The 21,343-nt window shown below is 36.2% G+C and overlaps 1 protein-coding gene and 1 long non-coding RNA gene across 2 annotated transcripts in view; one reads left to right on the top strand and one right to left on the bottom strand.

The window, feature by feature from the left end:
• The window catches only part of LOC135078330 (rhodopsin, GQ-coupled-like), a 46,248-nt gene that overhangs the window by 6,611 nt on the left and 18,294 nt on the right, over window positions 1–21,343 (bottom strand). The window contains exon 4 of the mRNA XM_063972929.1: window positions 833–973. Within this exon, the coding sequence (XP_063828999.1) occupies window positions 833–973 (141 nt within the window). The remainder of the gene's footprint in view (window positions 1–832; window positions 974–21,343) is intronic.
• LOC135078169 (uncharacterized) lies at window positions 1,726–3,690 on the top strand. Its single transcript, XR_010258578.1, has 2 exons — window positions 1,726–2,897; window positions 2,975–3,690. It is a non-coding gene; the product is annotated as an uncharacterized LOC135078169 (long non-coding RNA).

Genomic DNA, 21,343 nt, shown 5'->3' with positions numbered 1-21,343 from the left:
TAACTTATTTTTAAATTTAAATTGCGAAACTTTGCTAATATATTGTTATTACAAGCTTTATATTGACTTCACTTGTTAGTATGTGTGGGACAAATTTTGCAACTGAATTTAAGACCAGTTCTCCTCCACCGATTGAGCTGAAATTTGGTATACTTATGTAAGTACGATGACAATGCAATATTATGGTACCATTGAGCTGGTCTGATGATGGAGTCAGGAGGTGACCATAGGAACTCCTAAACGAAACGGCGGAAACTTATCGAGTTTGGGTTCGTTGGATTCGACTTGCCGAGCACTTTTATGCTAAATGATGACCAGGCCCAGATATTGCGATAGTTACAACTAAAAAGTGTAAAATAAAATTATAATAAAAAATACTTTTTTAAAAACAAGCTTTATCCTGAAATGCAGTTGTATTAAAACGAAAAAAATAATTGTATGCTAGGTTCAAAGAATTTCGAAAGCTTGTAGCGCAAACAGAAAAAAGAGGAATAAATTCCATACGCGATACAAGCTTTCGAAATTCTTTGAACCTAGCATACAATTATTTTTTTCGTTTTAATACAACTGCATTTCAGGATAAAGCTTGTTTTTAAAAAAGTTTTTTTTCAAGTCATAGACTTGTTAAGTTATTAAAATAAACATGAAAAGAATTTCATTATGTTCCTACTAGTATTTCAGGACTAAGATTCTGGTAAGAACAAGTTCATATTTCATCTATCTAGGGATTATTTTGTGCAATTTTCTTTTCTATTTTTTGAATACTCTACAAGTTCTTTTTAAGATATATTTTGAAAATAATAATATAATAAGTGTATCAATTTTCACTTACGATGCCCTCGGTCGCAAATTGCTCTATTAGAGCGAACAGGGAGTAGGGTGTCCAGGCTACAGTGAAGGCGATTATCATGATGAAGACCATGGCAGTCGCTTTGGTCTCCGCCCGGCTGACTCTTCCAAGCCTCTGAGAGTTCTGGAACAAGAAATATACGTGAATATGGTTCACATAATAAACATTTACTTATCCTGGATGGTTGATGGTTGGTGTTGGTGATGTAAAGAAATGAAGAACTACACCCTCATCTTATAAGATACTACAGCGAAATATTTTAAGAATGCAGACGCAAAAAATTCAGGAAGTAAGATTTTTTTCTGAAGCTTTACGAGCCTTGCTCGCATCTCAATTATTTACGTATCGGTCAAGTTGCATAAGAATAATGAGTGACCAAGACCATGAAACAATAAGGCTGAGTTGCACCATCTTACTTTAACTTTAACAAACTTCAAAAGTCAAACTCCATACAAAAAACACCGGTTAAGGAGCCTCTACATGACCCATAATCTTTTTACCCTACCAGCGCTTCGACACCAATATTTGGCAAGTGCTGAGAAGAAGCGCCGCAACAAACTCGGCAACTCAGTACTTGTTGTATGTCAACCCGTATCGTTTCCATTTTGTAATTGTTCCCAGAACAGTAACCTGATTATATGAAGACACATTTGGTTTTCAGAGAGTGCCGTTGGTTAAATAGAGTAAGAGATGCCAGACACCAATGCCATCTAAGACATCTGATACGAGTGTGGTTGACTTCAGGAGTTCAGTGCTATACAGGGTGACTTTTTTATCAGTGTCCAAATTTTTAGGAGTTACTCAGAATCAGTAACTTAATCGATTTACGTAAAGATTTTTTTTTAATATTTCATTATTATTCGGCATGTGACGATGCACAGCATCTGGTGAGAGATGCGTCTACTTCCGGTGTAGTTTTTTAGCATTTTATACCTTAAATGACGTCATTTCCGCAATTATTTAATAGGAATTGATTTGACTTACTTCCGTTTGCCGCCATTTTAGTCACCTGGGGGCGAGCTTGCTCGGAGTTCTTCATAGCGTCTTTAACTTCCAAACTAGCAACATCGTAAGCAGAAACTCTGCTCAGATTTTTACTGAAATAATTTATTTCTCAACGTTCTAATACTAAGTTTAAAATTAAAAAGTGCAATTGACCGCGCGTGTGTGACCGCGAACGACATGTACGTGATGGTGGTCGGCGCCAAAGGGGACGAGTGTCTTCCGGACGACGAGCAGGTGGACCCAGAGCGTCGGATACCGGAGAAACTCGGACCCCGGCGAGATTCAAAACGGATGAAACGAGGTACGTGGGATTCTGATAGCTTTAACACTCTTTTCGATCAAATGAGCATTCTCGCGAATCTCTATATTGTATAAATAGATTGAATAACGTACCCACAACCATCTTATACAATTTTAACGGCAGCCCCGTCAGCCCCAATCGCAAACATTACCAATCAAAATACGTTGTTAGCATCACCACAATCGAACGATAACTCTTTCTGGTACGAGTTTCTTAATAAATACCCATTTAAAAAGGCTCATTGTGCTCATAAAATAAAGCACCTACAAATGCTTTACCACATCAACAAAGCACTTTAAACTACAACTATTAGTAGACTGGGTGGCCACCCCCAACACTGAGCCAGCTTACAGCTTGAATTATTAAATTCTAATGTTTTTTGCAAATCAAGAAGCTTAATAAGTGTGAAAAAATGTGCTAAGTGCATCGAACATGTATACTTTTATTTTGCAACAACATATAAATTGTAATGTGACATGCAATAAACGTTTTTGAATTTGAATTTGAACATGTCACGAGCGTATCCTGGCTAAAATTCCTAATAAGCATTGTGCGAGGAGCACCCTCCCAGTGCTGGATTTTTGTTCGGCAAAATCACCCTGTGCTCGTACTAGTGATATCTAAAAAATAATCCGACCTTGGTTCTCTAGCCGGTCACTTCAAGCAAAATCAAAACATAATAATATCTTTATTTGCTTAGACTGATTAAATTAGTTCTTACAAATCGTCAAATACTAATAAGTAAGTAACCTTTACCTACACATCTTATTATCTTTAAAGCAAATAAATAAGCCTCAAAATAACTCCCTTTGATTTAGAACAAAAAGCCAAGGATTCCAAATCAGTCCCTTCAGGTCCCCTTGACGACCAATAAGTCAAATGATACCGGCCTATCTTGGGCATTGGCAGGCGTCATCATTCTGCGGAGGTCAACCTTTTACCTGACAACGGTTCCAGGGATGCGTCTGCCATTCACCTCCAAGCCGATGCTTGCCCCTGCAACGCCGTGCTTTATTCAGCGTCTTAACACTCTTGACTGTCTAGCGCTGACCAAATAAGAATAGCAAAGTCAAGTGACTTTCCACTCAGCAAATTCTACGGAGGCTGCCTTTGAGCGTATCTTAGGCAGTGGTAGGCGTCATCAGACTGCGGAGGTCAACCTGTTACCTGACAATGGTTCCAGGGATGCGTCTGCTATTCACCTCCAAGCCGGTGCTTGCCCCTGCACCTGCAACGCCGTGCTTTATTCAGCGTCTCAACACTCTTGACTGTCTAGCGCTGACCAAATAAGAATAGCAAAGTCAAGTGACTTTCCACTCAGCAAATTCTACGGAGGCTGCCTTTGAGCGTATCTTAGGCAGTGGCAGGCGTCATCAGACTGCGGAGGTCAACCTGTTATCTGACAATGGTTCCAGGGATGCGTCTGCCATTCACCTCCAAGCCGGTGCTTGTCCCTTCAACGCCGTGCTTTATTCAGCGTTTTAACACTCTTGACTGTCTAACGCTGACCAAATAAACCGAAATCCTGTTAAAACAGGTGCTGAAATTACCAGATAAGGCACCGCTCAGCATGAGCCTGCTCCTCACAATATTCCTTCGCAAGAAGGACAGACCAAACAACCTATTCTATAAAACGTCCTAATCAGTAGATACAATTATGTAAGTATTGATCTGATCTGAAGTAGTTGAATGCTAAATTCTAAATCTGGATGCAGATACCGATCACAGAGACACCGCGGGCCTCTCCGCATGTCTTGTCAAGGTACCCTAAAACTATCAATCTCTCGTTCTCTACTGCATACCGAAAAACATTAATACAATCACAAACTACTTACTAAACCTCGTCACCTTTGACAAACCAGACGAGACAGCAACTACTAGAACGGAAGGTTAGTGTGTAACATTTTATCTTCTGGAACACTTTAAACCTTGTCAATTACGTGAACTCAGGTTCAACAAGTCGTCATCTCTAAGGATTTAGTCGGTAAATACGAAATCTATACGACTCAACAAGTGCCTATAATGGTAAGCTTGATCTCCAGTGAGGGCTCATCACAACTCGACCCCACACAACCGATCCAATACACAAGACTCCAGCTCAGCATCTCTTAACAACAATCTGGATGTCTACAAAATATCAGAAATCATAATCAGCGATGGGGGATTTCTCATTCTTTCATTCATTTCATGTGCGTTCACTAATTTTGCTATCGGACAATCAAAGCATAGCCTATACCTACTCGAAACTAAGGGAGGAAGGGGCACATTCAGAGCCTCTATTGGAACTGTCTCTCTAACTTTTCAACTTGAAAAACATCACCTCCTTTCGGTTCAGTCGGGTAAAAATAGCTCTGACAGCGCAAAATATTATCTCCCAGGTCGATTCAATCAAATTTATCTGACGATCTAGGTCGATTTACGGGGAAAACAACCTACTTAGTGGCATCTCCTGGGTTCAAATCCAAAGGTAAATATTCCAAAAGTTCGGGAAACTGGATATCCAGAGACCCCACAGAGATTCACCAGCAGCCTTTGCAACGACTTCAACCAGGGTGGCTATGGTGGTAAACTAGGCTAAATCTTTGCTGTCCCGTTTCTCACCACAGCAAAAGGTACCTGCTTAGCACCTCGAAGTGACCTTTCTGGCTTTTCTCAGCTCTTTTCTTAGGGTTCGAGGCCGACCCTCAAAATACAGAATCTCCACCATGTTCTTACCACATGGTGACCTCCACGTCAGGATCAGGTAACATGTAATTTTTTAGTATGTTGAGTTGGGGGTAATAAGGTATCGTTCCTAAAACATACCTGGCAAAAATCCACTTTAAAAACTTATAAAATAACCTGGCCTTGGTGGTTAAACTAATGGCCTAAGGAAAACAGTCGTAGCTATATACTTACCTCTTGAAGCTCGACAGCAAGATTTATTTGCTAGACTAAATCGTTTATCTACTCTTCTACTACCTTTATGCCCTGTGGGTCTAGACAAAATTTACTTTAAAATCGCAAACCAGTCGAAGGATGGTCGATTAGCCTTCTTTTTTTCTATATGAAGTTATAACGTATCCAATTTTCGATTCGATCAAAAAGTGCTACTTGTCTAGGGGGGCTGGTATTACTAATCTAAAACTATATTAAAGATAACTTTAATTTTCTTACTAAGCATAAAAGCTTAACCAATTTCACTTCCTGATAAAGGCCTTAAACCCAACAGTAGGTATCTAAAATGTGACCTTTACGAGGCTTCTCGTAGACTAGCTTAATATGTATATTTTTCTCCTACCATCTACATCAGCTGCTGACATGACAAAACATAGTCTCACCTGAATAATTTCAAGATTAAGTTAATAAACCTTGACCTACGAGTAAGTTCGGCACCGTTACGGCATCATACAAACAACTGGGAAAAATGACAGCAAATCCCAAAAAACAACATAGGTATGCCCTTGTTACGGTTGCGTAAGTTACTGGAATCAGGCGAGCAGAGGCGAACAGCGGAATATAATAACACATTATTTATTTATTTTTTCAACACCAAGTAATGCTAGGAATCTACATGGATAAAAACAGTATAAAGGATGTTGGATTTAAAACCTCTCCTGGCATTGTTGACTTCGTTCTGGCATCTTTAATTTGGGTGATATTTAGCCATATAGATGAAATTATTTGATGAGATATTGGTGTAGGCAGAACAATAATAGCAATATTATAAGGCAGACACTTTTATTAACTGATCTACGACCGATACACCAAATAACATATTATTTAATTAATAACTTTCAATCAACAGATCTAAAGCATGCATGTTGGATACTCTTCAATCACATTGTACGGCTGTATTATAAACTTATGTTGATGACTCGCATGAATCTTACTGCCATACGGGCAAATTATATCAATACACACTCAATCTGCATTTTAATGAGGAAAGAATTTCTGAATTCAGTTCAGTAGCTTTCCAGTTTATTCATTTCAAACATACAAAAGTACAAACCCTCCTACTTTGTGATATTAGTGCTGCTCTCACTGTGCATTTAGAACAAAACATGTTAATACCCTGAAATTAATCATGTTCTAATCTAGTTCTGTTACAGAAACTCGAAAACTTTCATCACATAGCGCCATTGGTAAGTAGTCACCAGGAGCTAATAAACAAGTCTCTCACCAGATGCTGTGCATCGTCACATGCCGAATAATAGTACAAGTTTTACAAAACAATAAAACTTGTATTATTGAGCAGAGACGATGCACAGCATCCCAAGAAGGCCTCCTGGTGAGCTCTCTATGAAGAACTCCGAGCAAGCTCGCCCCCAGGTGACTAAAATGGCGGCAAACGGAAGTAAGTCAAATCAATTCCTATTAAATAATTGCGGAAATGACGTCATTTAAGGTATAAAATGCTAAAAAACTACACCGGAAGTAGACGCATCTCTCACCAGATGCTGTGCATCGTCTCTGCTCAATAATACAAGTTTTATTGTTTTGTAAAACTTGTACTATTTTTATCCGCTGCGCGTGGTTTCAAAACTGGCACACGTGAATAATTTGATTCGTTCATAGAAAAATACGTACACGCAGTTAACTACAAAGCTAAATAGACATAATGGTACGCGAAAATAAGCCTTAACCTTTAAAAATTAAGATATCACCCGTGAATTAGACTTTCAATATTGTTTTCGAGAAAAATAGGTAGGTACTACGATTAAAAATAATTAAGATAAAGTTGTATTGTTAAATTGTTCTATCCTCCTGAGTACCAGACATACTTTTTTTGGAGTTTCGTTATGAAATTTTTGTAGTGCACTACATTATGGTAAGTTAGTATAAAAAAAATAGAAAAAAAAATCAAATTGGAAAATCTTGTTTTTCACTATGTCCTTTATAAAGGACAACGGTATTTAATCAACACGTCATTTGTAAAGGACATAGCCATTTTTTGCGGGTTAATCTAGAATATACTACAAATAATAGGTTATTTCAAACATAATTTTAGATGTATAATATTTATTTTTATTGTTCTTTATCAAAATTAACGAAATTCAAATTTTTATCAACATTATTCTCAAAATTTAACTTTCTCGTACAAAATCACTATAATTAAACATTAGAAACATTAGAGATCAATCAGTTCTTCATAATAGTTAGTTTTTAAGACTCAAATTTATGAATTCTACATGGAAATTAGTGAAAAAGTTGGGATTAGGAGTGAAACACAGGTAGATCTCACATTTTTTGCAGAGAACTGTAGTTTTTTATTACAACCAATGCTTCTGCAGCGCGATTGTTTTACACTATGTTCTAGAAAATAGGCAGGTTGCATCATTTTTTAAATTTTCTGTTTTTAGTGTGTCATTTGGCCATCTATTTTGAGTGTTAGCATTGTTTTGCATAGCTATCTGGCGTAGATACCGATGGCGAACCAACACCTCGGTACGGCCACGACGACTAAAGCCACGCGAACATCCCCGCTCCCGCGATGCAATACTAAGTCATCCTCTTATTGGTGGTAGATATGAGGAATCTGATGATGCATAAGATGTTTGAGAATCCACAGGAGTGATCAAAGCTATCTCTCCCTCATCCGAGCTACTAGATTCACTGATACGATGGTCATTTGTTCTTTGTTGGAATTTTGGTGGGAATAACTCAGGATTTTCATCGGAATCATCATCAGAAAAGTCCGATTTGGAGTCATCAAGATATCTGCAATGATATCTTTTTTTTAACCGCTGTAAAAAACTTAAATTTACGTATATGTACTTTACATAGAACATCAGAACTCTAGAATTTTAGTATTAATTACATGCTATTGTACTTTGCAAAGGACATAAAAAATGAAATTGAGGGTAGGACCACAGTATTTATTTTTTCAACAAAATAGAACTTCAAATCTTTAGTTTATACAACTAATATAATATTATTTACCACAAAATAACACATATTTACTTATTATTTCTATAGATGAATAAAGATTTATTTACCTTTGCGCGGAATCAAAGTCACAGATTTATCTCTGGACGCCATTTTAGACCAAATTATAGATAATAGTTGACGTTTTCATTTTTTACCATAGATTTGTGTTGCCAAGTAACATTAAAAGTTACATAGTTTAGTGTTTTCTAGTAAAATGAAGCCAACAGATTTTTGTATTTTTTATGTACTGTGTGTAGGACAAATGTACGCAGGAGGCTATAGGACTTATTAAAAAATTTGAATACTGATTACAAAATCACCCTGTCCGACAGAAGATCTGACTTGAATTTCGTGGAACCCGCTGGCACGATTCGTTGAAAAACTAAAGATCAAAACATTCAGTTACAGAAAGAGTGTAGAGCCTACGGGTATACGAGTAATGTAGTAAGTAAATTAAAAGAAAATTCGAAAAGGCTTTACATGTAACTAATTAGACTCCTTTAATGAAGAAATTTTCACAATATAAATCAAATGTACAAGAGTTATATTGAAAAGGAAAATGAAAATTAAATATCTTTATTGCTACTACTATAACTAAGGGCCCTCGCCCACGGCGACTTTTTGTAGCGATGCAGTCGCGCTGCTGTAGCGCGTTAGTAGCGCGTTGGCATCACTTCTGTAGTGCGTTGCAAATGCGACTAACGCGCGTTAGTAGCGATGCTGTCACGCGTTTCGTAAACGCCGCGAAGTCGTAAAAGTCGTAAAAGTCGCCGTGAGCGAGGGCCCTAAAACGAAAACTAAATAACATGTGGATAGGTAGGTACTTAGAATTATAAAATAAAAATTATTGCTTTAAGATTATGGACAAACTGGCCCGGCGCACTTCATACCCCAAAAACATACCTATGTCTATCAGAGGTGGAATTGTGTATGTTATGAACTGTCAAATGACTACGATTGCTTTACACAATGGACATGGCGCACAATTTTTGTTGAAGATGCCAAAAAAAACTACAAAAAATTAGAATGAATACTGTATTTTTACTTTTTTGATATCTTTAAAAATGACTGAAATATTCAAGCTCAAAGTGCGCTCTTCCGCTAGGAGCGATTTTCCGCGCGGATTTTGAAAATGTGACGTAGTAACATGAAAAGCTGCATGTAAGATATTATCTGTGTACAATGGTTAGAATGGTTAGTAGGGGAGCCGAAGCGGGGATTTCGGGACTTACTAAAGAGTGGCAGACTAACATACAAGGAAATACTTTGTACCTGGTTGATTACCTTTAAGTATGAATTTCTGATATAAAACGGCATTAGTTCTTATGCCTCTCACCCAAAAAATACCTCAATTAAGCCCAAATTTGAGACCGCAGCCTAACTTTGAGTGACGATGGAAACTAGCCTAGATGGAGGACACATGAAATTGAACTTCTGCTTCTTCATTGATAAAGACTTATCATTTACCATACCTTATCATTTTGTATTTCATTTTCAAGTTACTTTTTTTTCGCTTACTGTTTAAACAAAACGTGGGATTTTTTTAAATCTCAGGTCTTTTGAACGCACATCTGAACGATGTCTGGTTTTAATTTCTTCAGTTACTCCGTGACCATGGCGCTTGCAACAGTGCCGAAATATTGGAAACTCAAAACTAAGGTACATGGTAGCAATCCCGTCAGTAATAATAATAGGAAAATGTCTTGAAAAATAAGTAAATCGTATATTACTTTATGTAACTAATTTTATTATGTATCATACTTATAACTAATCACTTCATTCAGAACTAGAAAACGATTCCAAGGATTCCACTTTTCTTCAATAGATGATCAAGATAAAGAGGTATTTATTATAAATTGCTCTTCCACCATTTCAATTATTCTATCTTACATCTTACTTGATGAAATCTTTTTCAATTTTATTTACATGGTCATAACATTTTCACCATTCCTCTGCACCAATTTGTGAGGTACACCTGAAACCCCCGATAAAGCAGCTATTATAAGAATAATATTTAAAAAAAACCCTCCTTCTGACGCAGTTAGGTAATAAACTAAATGTATCCAATTTCACTCCAACTTACTGTCAACTCAACGATGCGCTTTAAAATCAAAGATTGACTTTGAATTATGCCTTATTTTACAATACACATTGAAAACAATATGACTTGCTTGAGCTTTTTCGACTTTTTCACAAAAATAACAAATAGGCATGAAGAGATTACAAAATTTCTGCAGCGACTGACAGTTCACTTGATTTACTTTGACAGGTGACAATAAAGCCATAGACATTTGCCATATGAAAGACACACTTTTCCAATATTTTTGTTTGCCATGAGATTCTGGTACACCTATACCTATCATTTAATGAAAAGATAAACTAAACTTTTTCAGCACAACGAAAATCTGCTTTGGCGCGTAGCAATGCAACGTGACAACTGCAGTTCGGACTTCTTTATGCGTCCACTACACATACAATAAAATTCGAACTATCGCACATTTTTTCTTTTTAATTCTAATTCAGTAAAAAATGTTTTTGAAACCTTCATTCAAAATTCAAAAGTTATTATCATATGACAGAACTTATGACCAGACTATGTACATTGAATAAAATATTTTTCTTTTTATCATCAAGCTTAGCAGTCTAATAAGTTACTATGACACTCGAGTTAATCCACATTCAGCACCATAGCCTCCCCTTCTACAAGGCCCTCTACAAATGTCAAAACGTCAGTTAACCCTTTTAGCACCAGTTCTTTTGTTTTTGAGAAGATGTACCCAAATTTTTATATCAATTTAATTATAGTCCAGTCGTTTGGTACAAATTAACGTGGTTACCTGGAAAGTGTTCCGGGAGTTTTGAAAATTGGTGATTAAAATAGATTTCGCTATGCTTTCTGTTAGTCTGTTAGTTAAGTGTGATTGCCGCGCTCGTTGCGAAATTGGAAAAATGCTGCCTTAGAGAAGATTTTTGATAGTTACATTCTTTCCTATTTCGTCGTTACAGCCAAATGACGTTCACTGCTGGACAAAGGCGAGAGGCCTTTGGGTTTTCCATAGTTTTTCATAATGAACAGTCCTTCGCTGCCCGCATTCAGGTTCTTCCTGCGACCTTTACCAGATCGTCGGTCCACCTAGTAGGAGGCCTGCCCACGCTACGTCTTCCAGCCCGTGGTCGCCACTCAAGAAATTTTCTGCCCCAATGGCCATCGTCTCTACGAGCTATGTGTCCCGCCCACTTCCACTTGATTTTAGCAATTCTGCGTGCTATGTTGGTCACTTTGGTTCTCCTGCGACCACGTTTCAGAACCTTAAACTTTCCTATTTATTTCACGACTAGCTTTTGCCTGCGGCTTCATCCGCGTGAAATTTAGTGTCACAGATCGGCATAAATTATAGCCTATATGTTAATCTGGGTTACAAACAAAACAATAATATTGTACAGTTTCAACAAAATCCGTTGAGTTCTTTTTGCGTGAAAGAGTAGTCTTTTGTGTCTCAACACAGGAATCTTCCTAGTTCAGGTATCAACCCACCAACATTCTTACTTTTTGTTTTTCCTGATTGTTTGTTATCATAATATTATCTGTTATGTTGGTGAGAAATAAACATTACTTTATTTTAAACTTCCAGACATCCAAACTTTCGCATTTATAATATTAGTAGGATACAATTATATAATGTAGAAACAAACAAGACAAAAAAAAATGTATACTTCAGCAACGCGAATTATTTTATACTTCAGCATATTTAGGACACCCGGCAGCGTGTCCTGCCATGATCAAAGAAAAAAGAACTCGCAATTTAGCAGGTACATTAATTTGACTGTTTCACAACTCTAAATCTATTTAACTTACATTACATGAAATTTATCAAAGCTTCTTAGCTTGTCTATGTCCCAAAAATTATAAAATGAAAAAAGTAGTTGTCAAAAACCTTTTTAAGGCGGATTTTTTTCAATAAGGCGGGCGCGCGCGCGGATGTAAACGAGGTCACAAAATTCGGAAAGAACATAGCGAAATCTATTTATTCACCAATTTTCAAAAATTCCGGAACACTTTCCAAGTAAAATTAACAAATAACTGGACTATTTACTCGTTATTGAGCACAGAGACACAAACTTGGTTATTTTTTCAGAAAATTTATATTTAAGTGCATAAATGTAAAAATGGCTTCATAGTGCACAAAATTGGCAATAGGTGGCATAATAATGGTTACTTTTTTAGCGCCTAGTTTGAAATGTGATTGAACGATGACAACTAACAACAGTTGTCAGTTAGGTAAAATTTTATTTTAGTTGGAAAAAGACAAAAAGTGGTAAATGGGTTAACGTGCGGGGGCTGCAAAATCATGTTGTGACGTCACGCGCGAATATTGGAAATTTTTGAAAATTTTAAAAAGTCCGTAAACTTCTCGAGGCTCTATCTTCGGTAATACTGGATGGATTGAGGTGAAATAAAAACTAGTGTAATGTGTGTGATCTAAACTTTAAATTAAGTCATAATTTAACTTAATATTACAACTTATGCGTGTTGTCCATTACACCTCTGGTCTATTATAGGATTCTAATGATGAAAGATTTTTTTAAATCGGTCCCGTAGTTTCGGAGCATATTCAATTCAAACTAAGAATCAAAATTTTTCTCTCTTTAATAGTAAAGATAACTAATGAAACAAAACCCGTGAATACTCGTATATGAGTATCTATAAATATTCACTCTGTTTTGTAAATAATACTATAAAGGTATTCTTAGTATTCTTTCTTACGCATTATAAGGATTAAGCTCTCAGTTTTTCCATTAGTTCACCATTGAAAGATTGAAAAAAAAAACGGTATTAATTCCGATCACGTCGCCTTAATGAATGGTTGATGGAAGAAAAGCTCTTAATTATAGAATAATTATGGCTTAAGCTCGCGGTCCATTCTAACTCGAGCACTATTGTGAAGTTTGAACTCTCATTTGCATTATAGGTCTGAATCCTACTTGAGAATCTATTATTAGTAATGAATCACGGGCCGGAGAACGTAGCGTAGCGCGTAGGCAGGCCTCCTACTAGGTGGACCGACGATCTGGCGAAGATCGCGGAAAGAACCTGGATGCAGCCAGCGCAAGACCGGTCGTTATGGAAAGCCTTGGAGGAGGCTTTTGTCCAGCAGTGGGCGTCATTTGGCTGAAACGAACGATTAATGATTCTTTGTTAACTTTGTTACTAAAGGTAGACTTTCCTATTACATATTATTATCCTTCTGGAAAACTGACAATATAAATCTTCTTACGTTAAATTTTTTATGATTGCGTTTCATCATCATCATTCAGGTCATTTATTTCCACTGCAGGAGCACGACCCTCTCCAACTTACCAGAGGCAAATGGAGGATTTGGAATACACTTCCCACGCTGGTCAGGCGTGTTGGAGAGACTTTGTGATTAAATATAAATTAAACAAATCACGAACTGAAACAATGCTTGAACTGGAAGCGACTTTCGCCTCCATTAATGCTGGAATCTACCATAACCTTCAATATCCTACACACGTTTTGTTTATTAAATTACAGGACTTCCAAAATAAAATACTTTCCTCCATTCCATTAGAAACTCGCAGATAAAGGATTTGGGCACGCAAATTCCTAAATAATTTAGCCAGAAGGGATTTAAGCGTTTTTCGTAGAACACAATACATTTATACCAACACTAGTGGCCGCCTGCGATTTCGTACGCGTGGATTTCGTTTTACCCCCTTAGGGGTGGAGCTTCGTAAAATCCTTTCTTAGCGGATGCCTACGTCATAACATCTACCTGCATGCCAAATTTCAGTCCAGTGGTTTGGACTGTGCGTTGATAGATCACTATGTAAGTCAGTGAGTCAGTCACCTTTGAGTTTTATATGTTACAGGAAATGTATGAATTCTAGGAATTGTATACTAGTCCTAGGAAATGTATACAATTCCGAAGCTATTTAGGAAATGTATAAAATATTGCTTCAGAGATTTTTTAATAAGCACATATTCTAGGAAATGTATACTTTTCCTAGGAATTTTATACAATTCCAATATTGTATTAGGAAATGTATAAAACTAAGCGGCACATGCGCGGTCGCGTGATCGGGTGCCCCTCGGTACGCCTAAAATTTCATTTAGCCAAACCACATTGGCCGATAGGTACTCTTAACTCACAATTATTATTGTTTAGCCTGAAAGTTGTTTTTGCACTATTATACTTTGGCCGAAAAAAATATTTGCCTATTGGCATCCTTTCTTTCGGCATCAAGCATATTACGCTGAAGTATTGGAAATCCCTAATTTTTACCCGACTACGGCAAAGCAAAAGGAGGGTTATGATTTTGACAGGCTACGTATGTATGTATGTATTTACCCGACTACGGCAAAGCAAAAGGAGGGTTATGATTTTGACAGGCTATGTATGTATGTATGTATGTATGTATGTTCATGTGTTCCCTCGTAACTTCTAAACTACTTATCAGAATTCGACAAATGACATATCATTAGAAGCGTCTTAATTGTCCGCTGGTTATAGGCTGTATGGGGTTTCACAAAATCTAATGTGGCGCCCTCTAGCGGACAAAACATACAGAGTAAAAAAAAAAGTTAAGATAAATATGCCGTGTTTGGTATCATTTGAAAGCGCTTTACTTGTACATTTTGAATATATATATATTACTAGCATTTGCTTGTGACTTTACCTGTATTCATGGGCTGATTGCATATAATTCACATCTTTTCGTTCGTAGCTTCTTTACTACTTATTAGTTCATCAATTTACCTTTTGTTAATATTATGCGCCACAAATACACTTTATCACCAAAATAGTACAAATAATAAAAAGTAAAAAAACTAAAACCCAACTACGACAAAAAACGACGCTGAAAAAGTATAAAACAAGATTTTCAGAATACTGAACTGAACAAAGTTGCTAATGTAGTTGCATAGTAATTTTCATGTTTGGAAAGGCGTAGTCACACGTTACATATACCTACCTACCGTAGCACTTTGACAACGTGTGACTGCGGTTTTCCAAACATGAAAATTACTATGCAACTACATTAGCAACTTTGTTCAGTTCAGTATTCTGAAAATCTTGTTTTATACTTTTTCAGCGTCGTTTTTTGTCGTAGTTGGGTTTTAGTTTTTTTACTTTTTAACATCTCTTTTATTAAACTAGAAGGTTTTAGTACTTCTGTAGCTGGATAACAAAGTCTCGGTTAGGTTAGGTTAGACTTGCGACCTTACACATACAAATTTGTGTGCCATAGACAACTAGGCGTATCAAAAAATTTGACGATTCGATAGAAACCCCGCGTAATCGGATGATGCAATATTCTCCCCTCGCACCGTGTATGTCCACGCGTATTCATTGAAATCTTAATTACATTTCCGATTGCTGTTTAGCAAATGTGTAAATTTCCTAGGAAATGTGTCTAATATAATTTACATCACACATTTCCAGGTGATTTTAGGACTTATACACAATTCCTAGGAATTGTATACAATGACGGATTTCATACATTTCCTGTAACATATATATAGATTTTTAGAGTTAATCGGACGCTGTGTGCTTGAGAAAGTTTCAATTAACCTACATTTTGTGAATTCAGCCGCGTAAACTAGAACAATAACTTTGAAATTATCGTAATAAAATCGGCTCTTATTATAAGTACTCGTATAATAACAATACCTACCTACTTTACCTATAAATATGGAAGGTGCCTTTCACAATATTCTGAAGTTCAAGTGGTATGTGCGAAGTAAGATTTATTTATAGCTATGTAATTAGAGTCCCAGCACCCTGCAGACTTTTGTCGACGATTTTAAAAGGGCTGTTAATTAGTATGAATAGGTATGAAAGTACGCACACTACACCGATATAGTACAAATTAGAAGCCGACCACTCTATCTACCGATAAGAAATCTGTAGTCTGCAGGGACTCTTAATCCGTATTTAAAATGAATCCTATACCTACAACAACTAAGTAGGTAAGTATATTTCAACAGAATAAGATGGGCAGACTGTTCGTCGTAATTACGAAATCGAGATTCAAACATAAACTAATTAGTTTATGGCTTAACACAACGACGGCCGTATTCTGGTACTTCCCACTTCTTATCGCGGGAATTTATTTCAAATAAAAAAAGAGGTATTTACATATTTAATGTATTTTCAATAAAAAAGGATAACCCAGTAAATTCCATGAGAAATTGACGTGTGATACCTACATAAAATATTGGAATGTCACGTCACGAGATATCAAACATCACGAGCTATGGAGCAAGAGCGTTTGAGAATTGATGCATTACATACAAAATCCATTTATGGATGGCTGGAACTGTAAATAAACCCTTGATCATTTTTATTCCAGAATGGAAAAAGTGTTCAATTTTGTAGCTGTTGGAACTCCAATTGTCGACACTAAAATTCAATGAAGCAGTAATCTCTTCTTTAATAAGTTAAATTGCGCGTGTTATTTATTAACACATAGTGAGACTGAAGTAGGTAGGTACTACGTGTATGTATTAATGTAATGTAATTTTTCAATAACGAGCCTAATCTACAGGGTGTTAGGTAAAGGGGTATATGAGCCGACACTAGCCCATGTTAACATGGTCATATAAATGGTATGGTGAAGTCAGAAAATTGATATCTTCATTTTAATTATTTTATTTTTCATACAAATCGGATTTTATAAAATTAATTTTGTATGAAAATTAAAAAAATTAAAATGATGATATCAAATTTCTGATTTCACCATACCATTTATATGACCATGTTAACATGGGCTAGTGTCGGCTCATATACCCCTTTACCTAACACCCTGTATAGAGATGTAATAGATTATGTACTAAGTGGATTTCTCTTCATTACTAAACACAATATAAATATTGTTCAAGGCTTACTGATGAGCCGCGTGGCGTCCAAAAAATGTTGTAAGAACATAAATTCAAAAGACACGCTGTCGTTCAGCATTCTCGGCAACAACATTGGATGTGTGTTCACAACTAACCTTTACGTATACAATAAAAAACAAACAGCACACAAAAATAATCTACTCAATGCTCTTCCTACAATTAATAAAATTGAAATGTTTCATCTCGTCCATCTATGAGGTATTCCACACGCGCGTAACGCTTAACCACTTTCGCGGCGCGGGCTGTGTTAAGGCAGACACGGGCGCCATTTAAATCTATTTATGTTTGGAATTCGGAAGAGGTGCCTTTAGATAATGTAGCATTTGTTATTTATATGTAGATCCAGCTTCGTAACTGCTTTGTTGCGGTCTTAAACACAGAAAACTGACGTGAATAAATACATAGATACCAGTAGGTACCTACTACATGTGACCACAGAGAAAAAGGGTCGGTTAGAAAATCTGCAATAAGTATCTTCAAAAGTACCTGACCTAGTTCGTATTGTAAAAAATCGGATTATTTTAGGTGGTGTACCTCCCTACCAAAAATATGAAAATGCTCTATTACACTAGTAGGTACTTACGAAGCGTTTGTAGGGCGGACTTGATGTTGATTGAAAAGGCCGTGTTTCATAAATTCACTTTATTGCCAGGTCTGCACAATTTGAATTAATACAGCACAAGTGTAAAGGCCGGAGTAAGAGTTGCTACTGGGCGCGATGGCGCGCAAATACAGACGTCACAAGACCGAACGAATGAATGACAAATCTTAATGTTGGAACCCAACAGCGTTATAATATCAAGCTTTCAGATATAGTACCTATGCATAGCTGAATGCTGAAATGAACAGAAAATGGGATAAATAGGCCTTATTACAGAACTCAATACAAGCATGTTACGGTTTTGTATTCACGCTTATGCTAAACGTGCTTATTCGGTACAACCTTGCGTGAAACGAGCCGACTATACTAATTGACATACTACCTCTACTACCGGTCACTTCACAAAACTCCCTCTCACTGGCAATTCAGTGGGTAATATGTTGCTACGACGTAGCACTTTAATCAACAGCTGGGCTAAGATGTGTCGTGATAAAATCTTAACGATGATTTTAGACAAGTTTATGGGCACACCGTGTAAAATCGATAAAATGGCGCGGTAAAAGATTATCGCTTCGCATATCCTATAGGCCTAAGATGCGCGCCGTGATAACTTTTATCGACGTCAAAATGTATGGACAAAATCGATAAAATGGCCTACAGGTCATTCAGTCTCCACTGCAAGAGCACGACCCTCTCTTATTTCCTCACGTATTTATTTATGCATTGACAGTTTGGGCAGGCCAGTTATTCGAGAAAATATCGATTGGATGGCTAAAAAAACGCTGGCTCAAATCAAATAAGTAAAATAATTTTATTTTCTTTAAACATCACACAGCTTAATAAAATACGTTTGATAATTTGAGTTAACCCAATGTCTCCGTAGAATTCTAAGTTGTCGTCCGTCCGACTAGAGAAAGATCGTGGATTCTATTCCAACGAGAGGGAATTGAATGTTTCAAAACAAGTGCTATCAGTGCTATGTCTGATATATTTTTCGTCTAGTAAGGTACAGGCAAATGGTAGAAGAACAATACCGATTAAGTGCAACTAACCGTGCTTTGTAAACGATCACGCAAAATTCATATTAGGACTCAATCGCTTAATACTGCATTAAACAAAAATACTCGTAGAATAAGAAGGAATCAAAATCGTAAGCCAGTTATAAATGAATATTATGGCAACTTTTTATGGTACAGACAGCGTCAAATAGTTCAAGACAATGAGGCTGGGTTGCACCATCTTACTTTAACTTTGACAAACGTCAAAAATCTGTCAAACTCCATACAAAAAATACTGGTTATTATAATAGTTAAGGTCAAAGTTAGGTGGTGAAACTCAGCCCTAAAGTAGCCAATAAGCTGTCTTTGTTACAGTTAGAATAAGGTTGTGTTGTCAGTTTTTGCTCACTTTGGGTGTGACAAACTATTGACGCTGACTGTACCTGTTTTAAAATTATTAAGAGTTTTCCCTAAATATTTCCAATTTACAAAGGATATTCAATGGAATATGCGTAATGTAATTTTAATGGCTAAAAATAACTCAATGAATTTCACAACGCGGTAACTCACGTTATAATTACGCAAGTTAACAAATTGCACGTACAGAGTCGATATCACATTTAGATATACAATTTCGTTGCAAAATAGCCTCTATTTAAACGAAATAAGACGCCTCTGTAATAAGTTTGATGTGCTGTCGTCCCTACAATTCCACGAATCGTCCCCCAAATCGGTTACAAAATTCCTGTATTTGAAAGAATCACCATTTCCGGGAATGTTTGCCTTTCTCGTGGACCTTTATTCACCTTGTTCATCGAAAATACGTCGAACGACCCTGTTTACCAGTATCTTAAATACAACATTTAAATATTCAAGATATACACGGTTCAAATACTGAAAAAAAAATTAAGACTAATATTTACTATCCTTTATAACAGTAATTTTGCAAATTAGCTTAACCATGTTTTGCGGGAAAATTGGCAGAAAACAAAAAAACAATTAAAGGACCAAACTTTTATCCGAGAATAACTCCTGATATACTTAACTGGCACATTGACAGTTTCAGTATGGGAAATATGTCTAAACTGCAACTTATTCTCAGATTAATATTATTTACTCTTGTTTGGTCGAATCCACCCTAAATAGAAATAAAATTTGGACTAAATCAGTCACGTTAACGAAGGATGGCTTAATTAATAGGTAGCACAATAATTTACTAAGCAAGTGTTCTAATGAACCTAGCACTCTCCAATTTCAATAGGCGTAGCTACAACCAATTAGTAGGCAATAGGCAACCAGAGGCAACCAAAGGGATCAGGTTTACCTTCGTTAAGCTAAATCTAGGGTTTGTGTTTCTGCTAAATCTGTGTTCGGCAAACGAAACAACAACTCAGTTTGAAACGATACAGCTATAGGTATTGTTGGCAGTGTAGCATAAGAATTGATTTGGGGAAAAGGTTTAATACTAAGTTATGACGTCACTGATTTTCGAAGACAGATAATAGATTCAATATCTTGGATTAAACTAATTTTTGAAATTAAATTACTTAATTTAATTTTCACATATAGCTGACATTTCTTCTTTAGTTTTTACTAGCGACCCGCCCCTGCTTCGCACAGGTAGGATACAATGTAAGATGATACTTAAAAACCTTCCTCTTAAATCACTCTATTCTATAAAAAAAAACGCATCAAAATTCATTGCATGGTTTTAAAGATCTAAGGGACAGACAGACAGGAAAGCTTAGTTTTATAATATGTAGTGATTTAAATTAACATTCCTAGGATAGATTTAGATTATACAGGCATTTCAACGAGCTCTGGTCCCCTGTGAAGCGTCATTCATATCTAAATTGAAATCTGAGAAACACATAAATTCCGGAGACTGACCATTACCTAGCCACTATTCATTTAGCCTAGTTTATGTATCTAGTACAATGCTGATGGATATCATAAAATTTGAAGGTTAAGGCCGAGAGTATTTTGATTATGGGCCTGTGTATAATATAGTTCCTGATGTAAATTTTAGAGGGTGAGTACATTTAGATAACAATCGAGTTTCATTACAGTTTTACATCTTTCAATTATAAATTAGTTTTTAGTCCTTCATAAAATGTGTTATTATTAAGATATTTATATTTCTAAGGGATGATTTTTCAATCGTCAGATAACTTTTAACTGAAGAATAAGGTAATGGCACATTGACAGTTTCAGTATGGGAAATATGTCAAAATGACAAGTTTATTTTTCAGTTAAAAGATATCCGACGATCAAAAAATCAGCCCTAAAAGTACCTATTTTTTTATGCATAACAAGGCAGGTATTTGACCACAATCGCACCTGACGTTAAGTGGGATGCAGTCTAGGATGTTACATACCTATTTAGTCAAACTTTCAGGAACTTTATACAAAGTACTCATTATCTGTCTGTAAGAGAATTAATTTCTTCGCTACGTGTAACGAGCACTTCAACTTATCACAAATATACGAGCATATTAACACGAATATAATTTTGTATACAGATCCTTTGTCATGAAATGAAATACACATGACGTACCTAATATTTCAAATAATGATTACATTTTATTCTAACTGAAATATTGAATAGTTATTTCTTATTGAGATAAACAATGTCTTTAATTAATAACCTTAATTCAATGATTTTCATTGCAGAACTGTTCACTCTTTATTCACTTTACTGACCACAATGCAAAGCCTAGCCTAGCGTAATGGCAACTAATGTTGCTAGCGTCTGCAA

Source organism: Ostrinia nubilalis, chromosome 14, assembly GCF_963855985.1.
Source record: "Ostrinia nubilalis chromosome 14, ilOstNubi1.1, whole genome shotgun sequence".
Taxonomy (NCBI): domain Eukaryota; kingdom Metazoa; phylum Arthropoda; class Insecta; order Lepidoptera; family Crambidae; genus Ostrinia; species Ostrinia nubilalis.
Note: the sequence above shows the minus strand (reverse complement) of the source record. Positions and strands in the feature narration are given on the sequence as shown.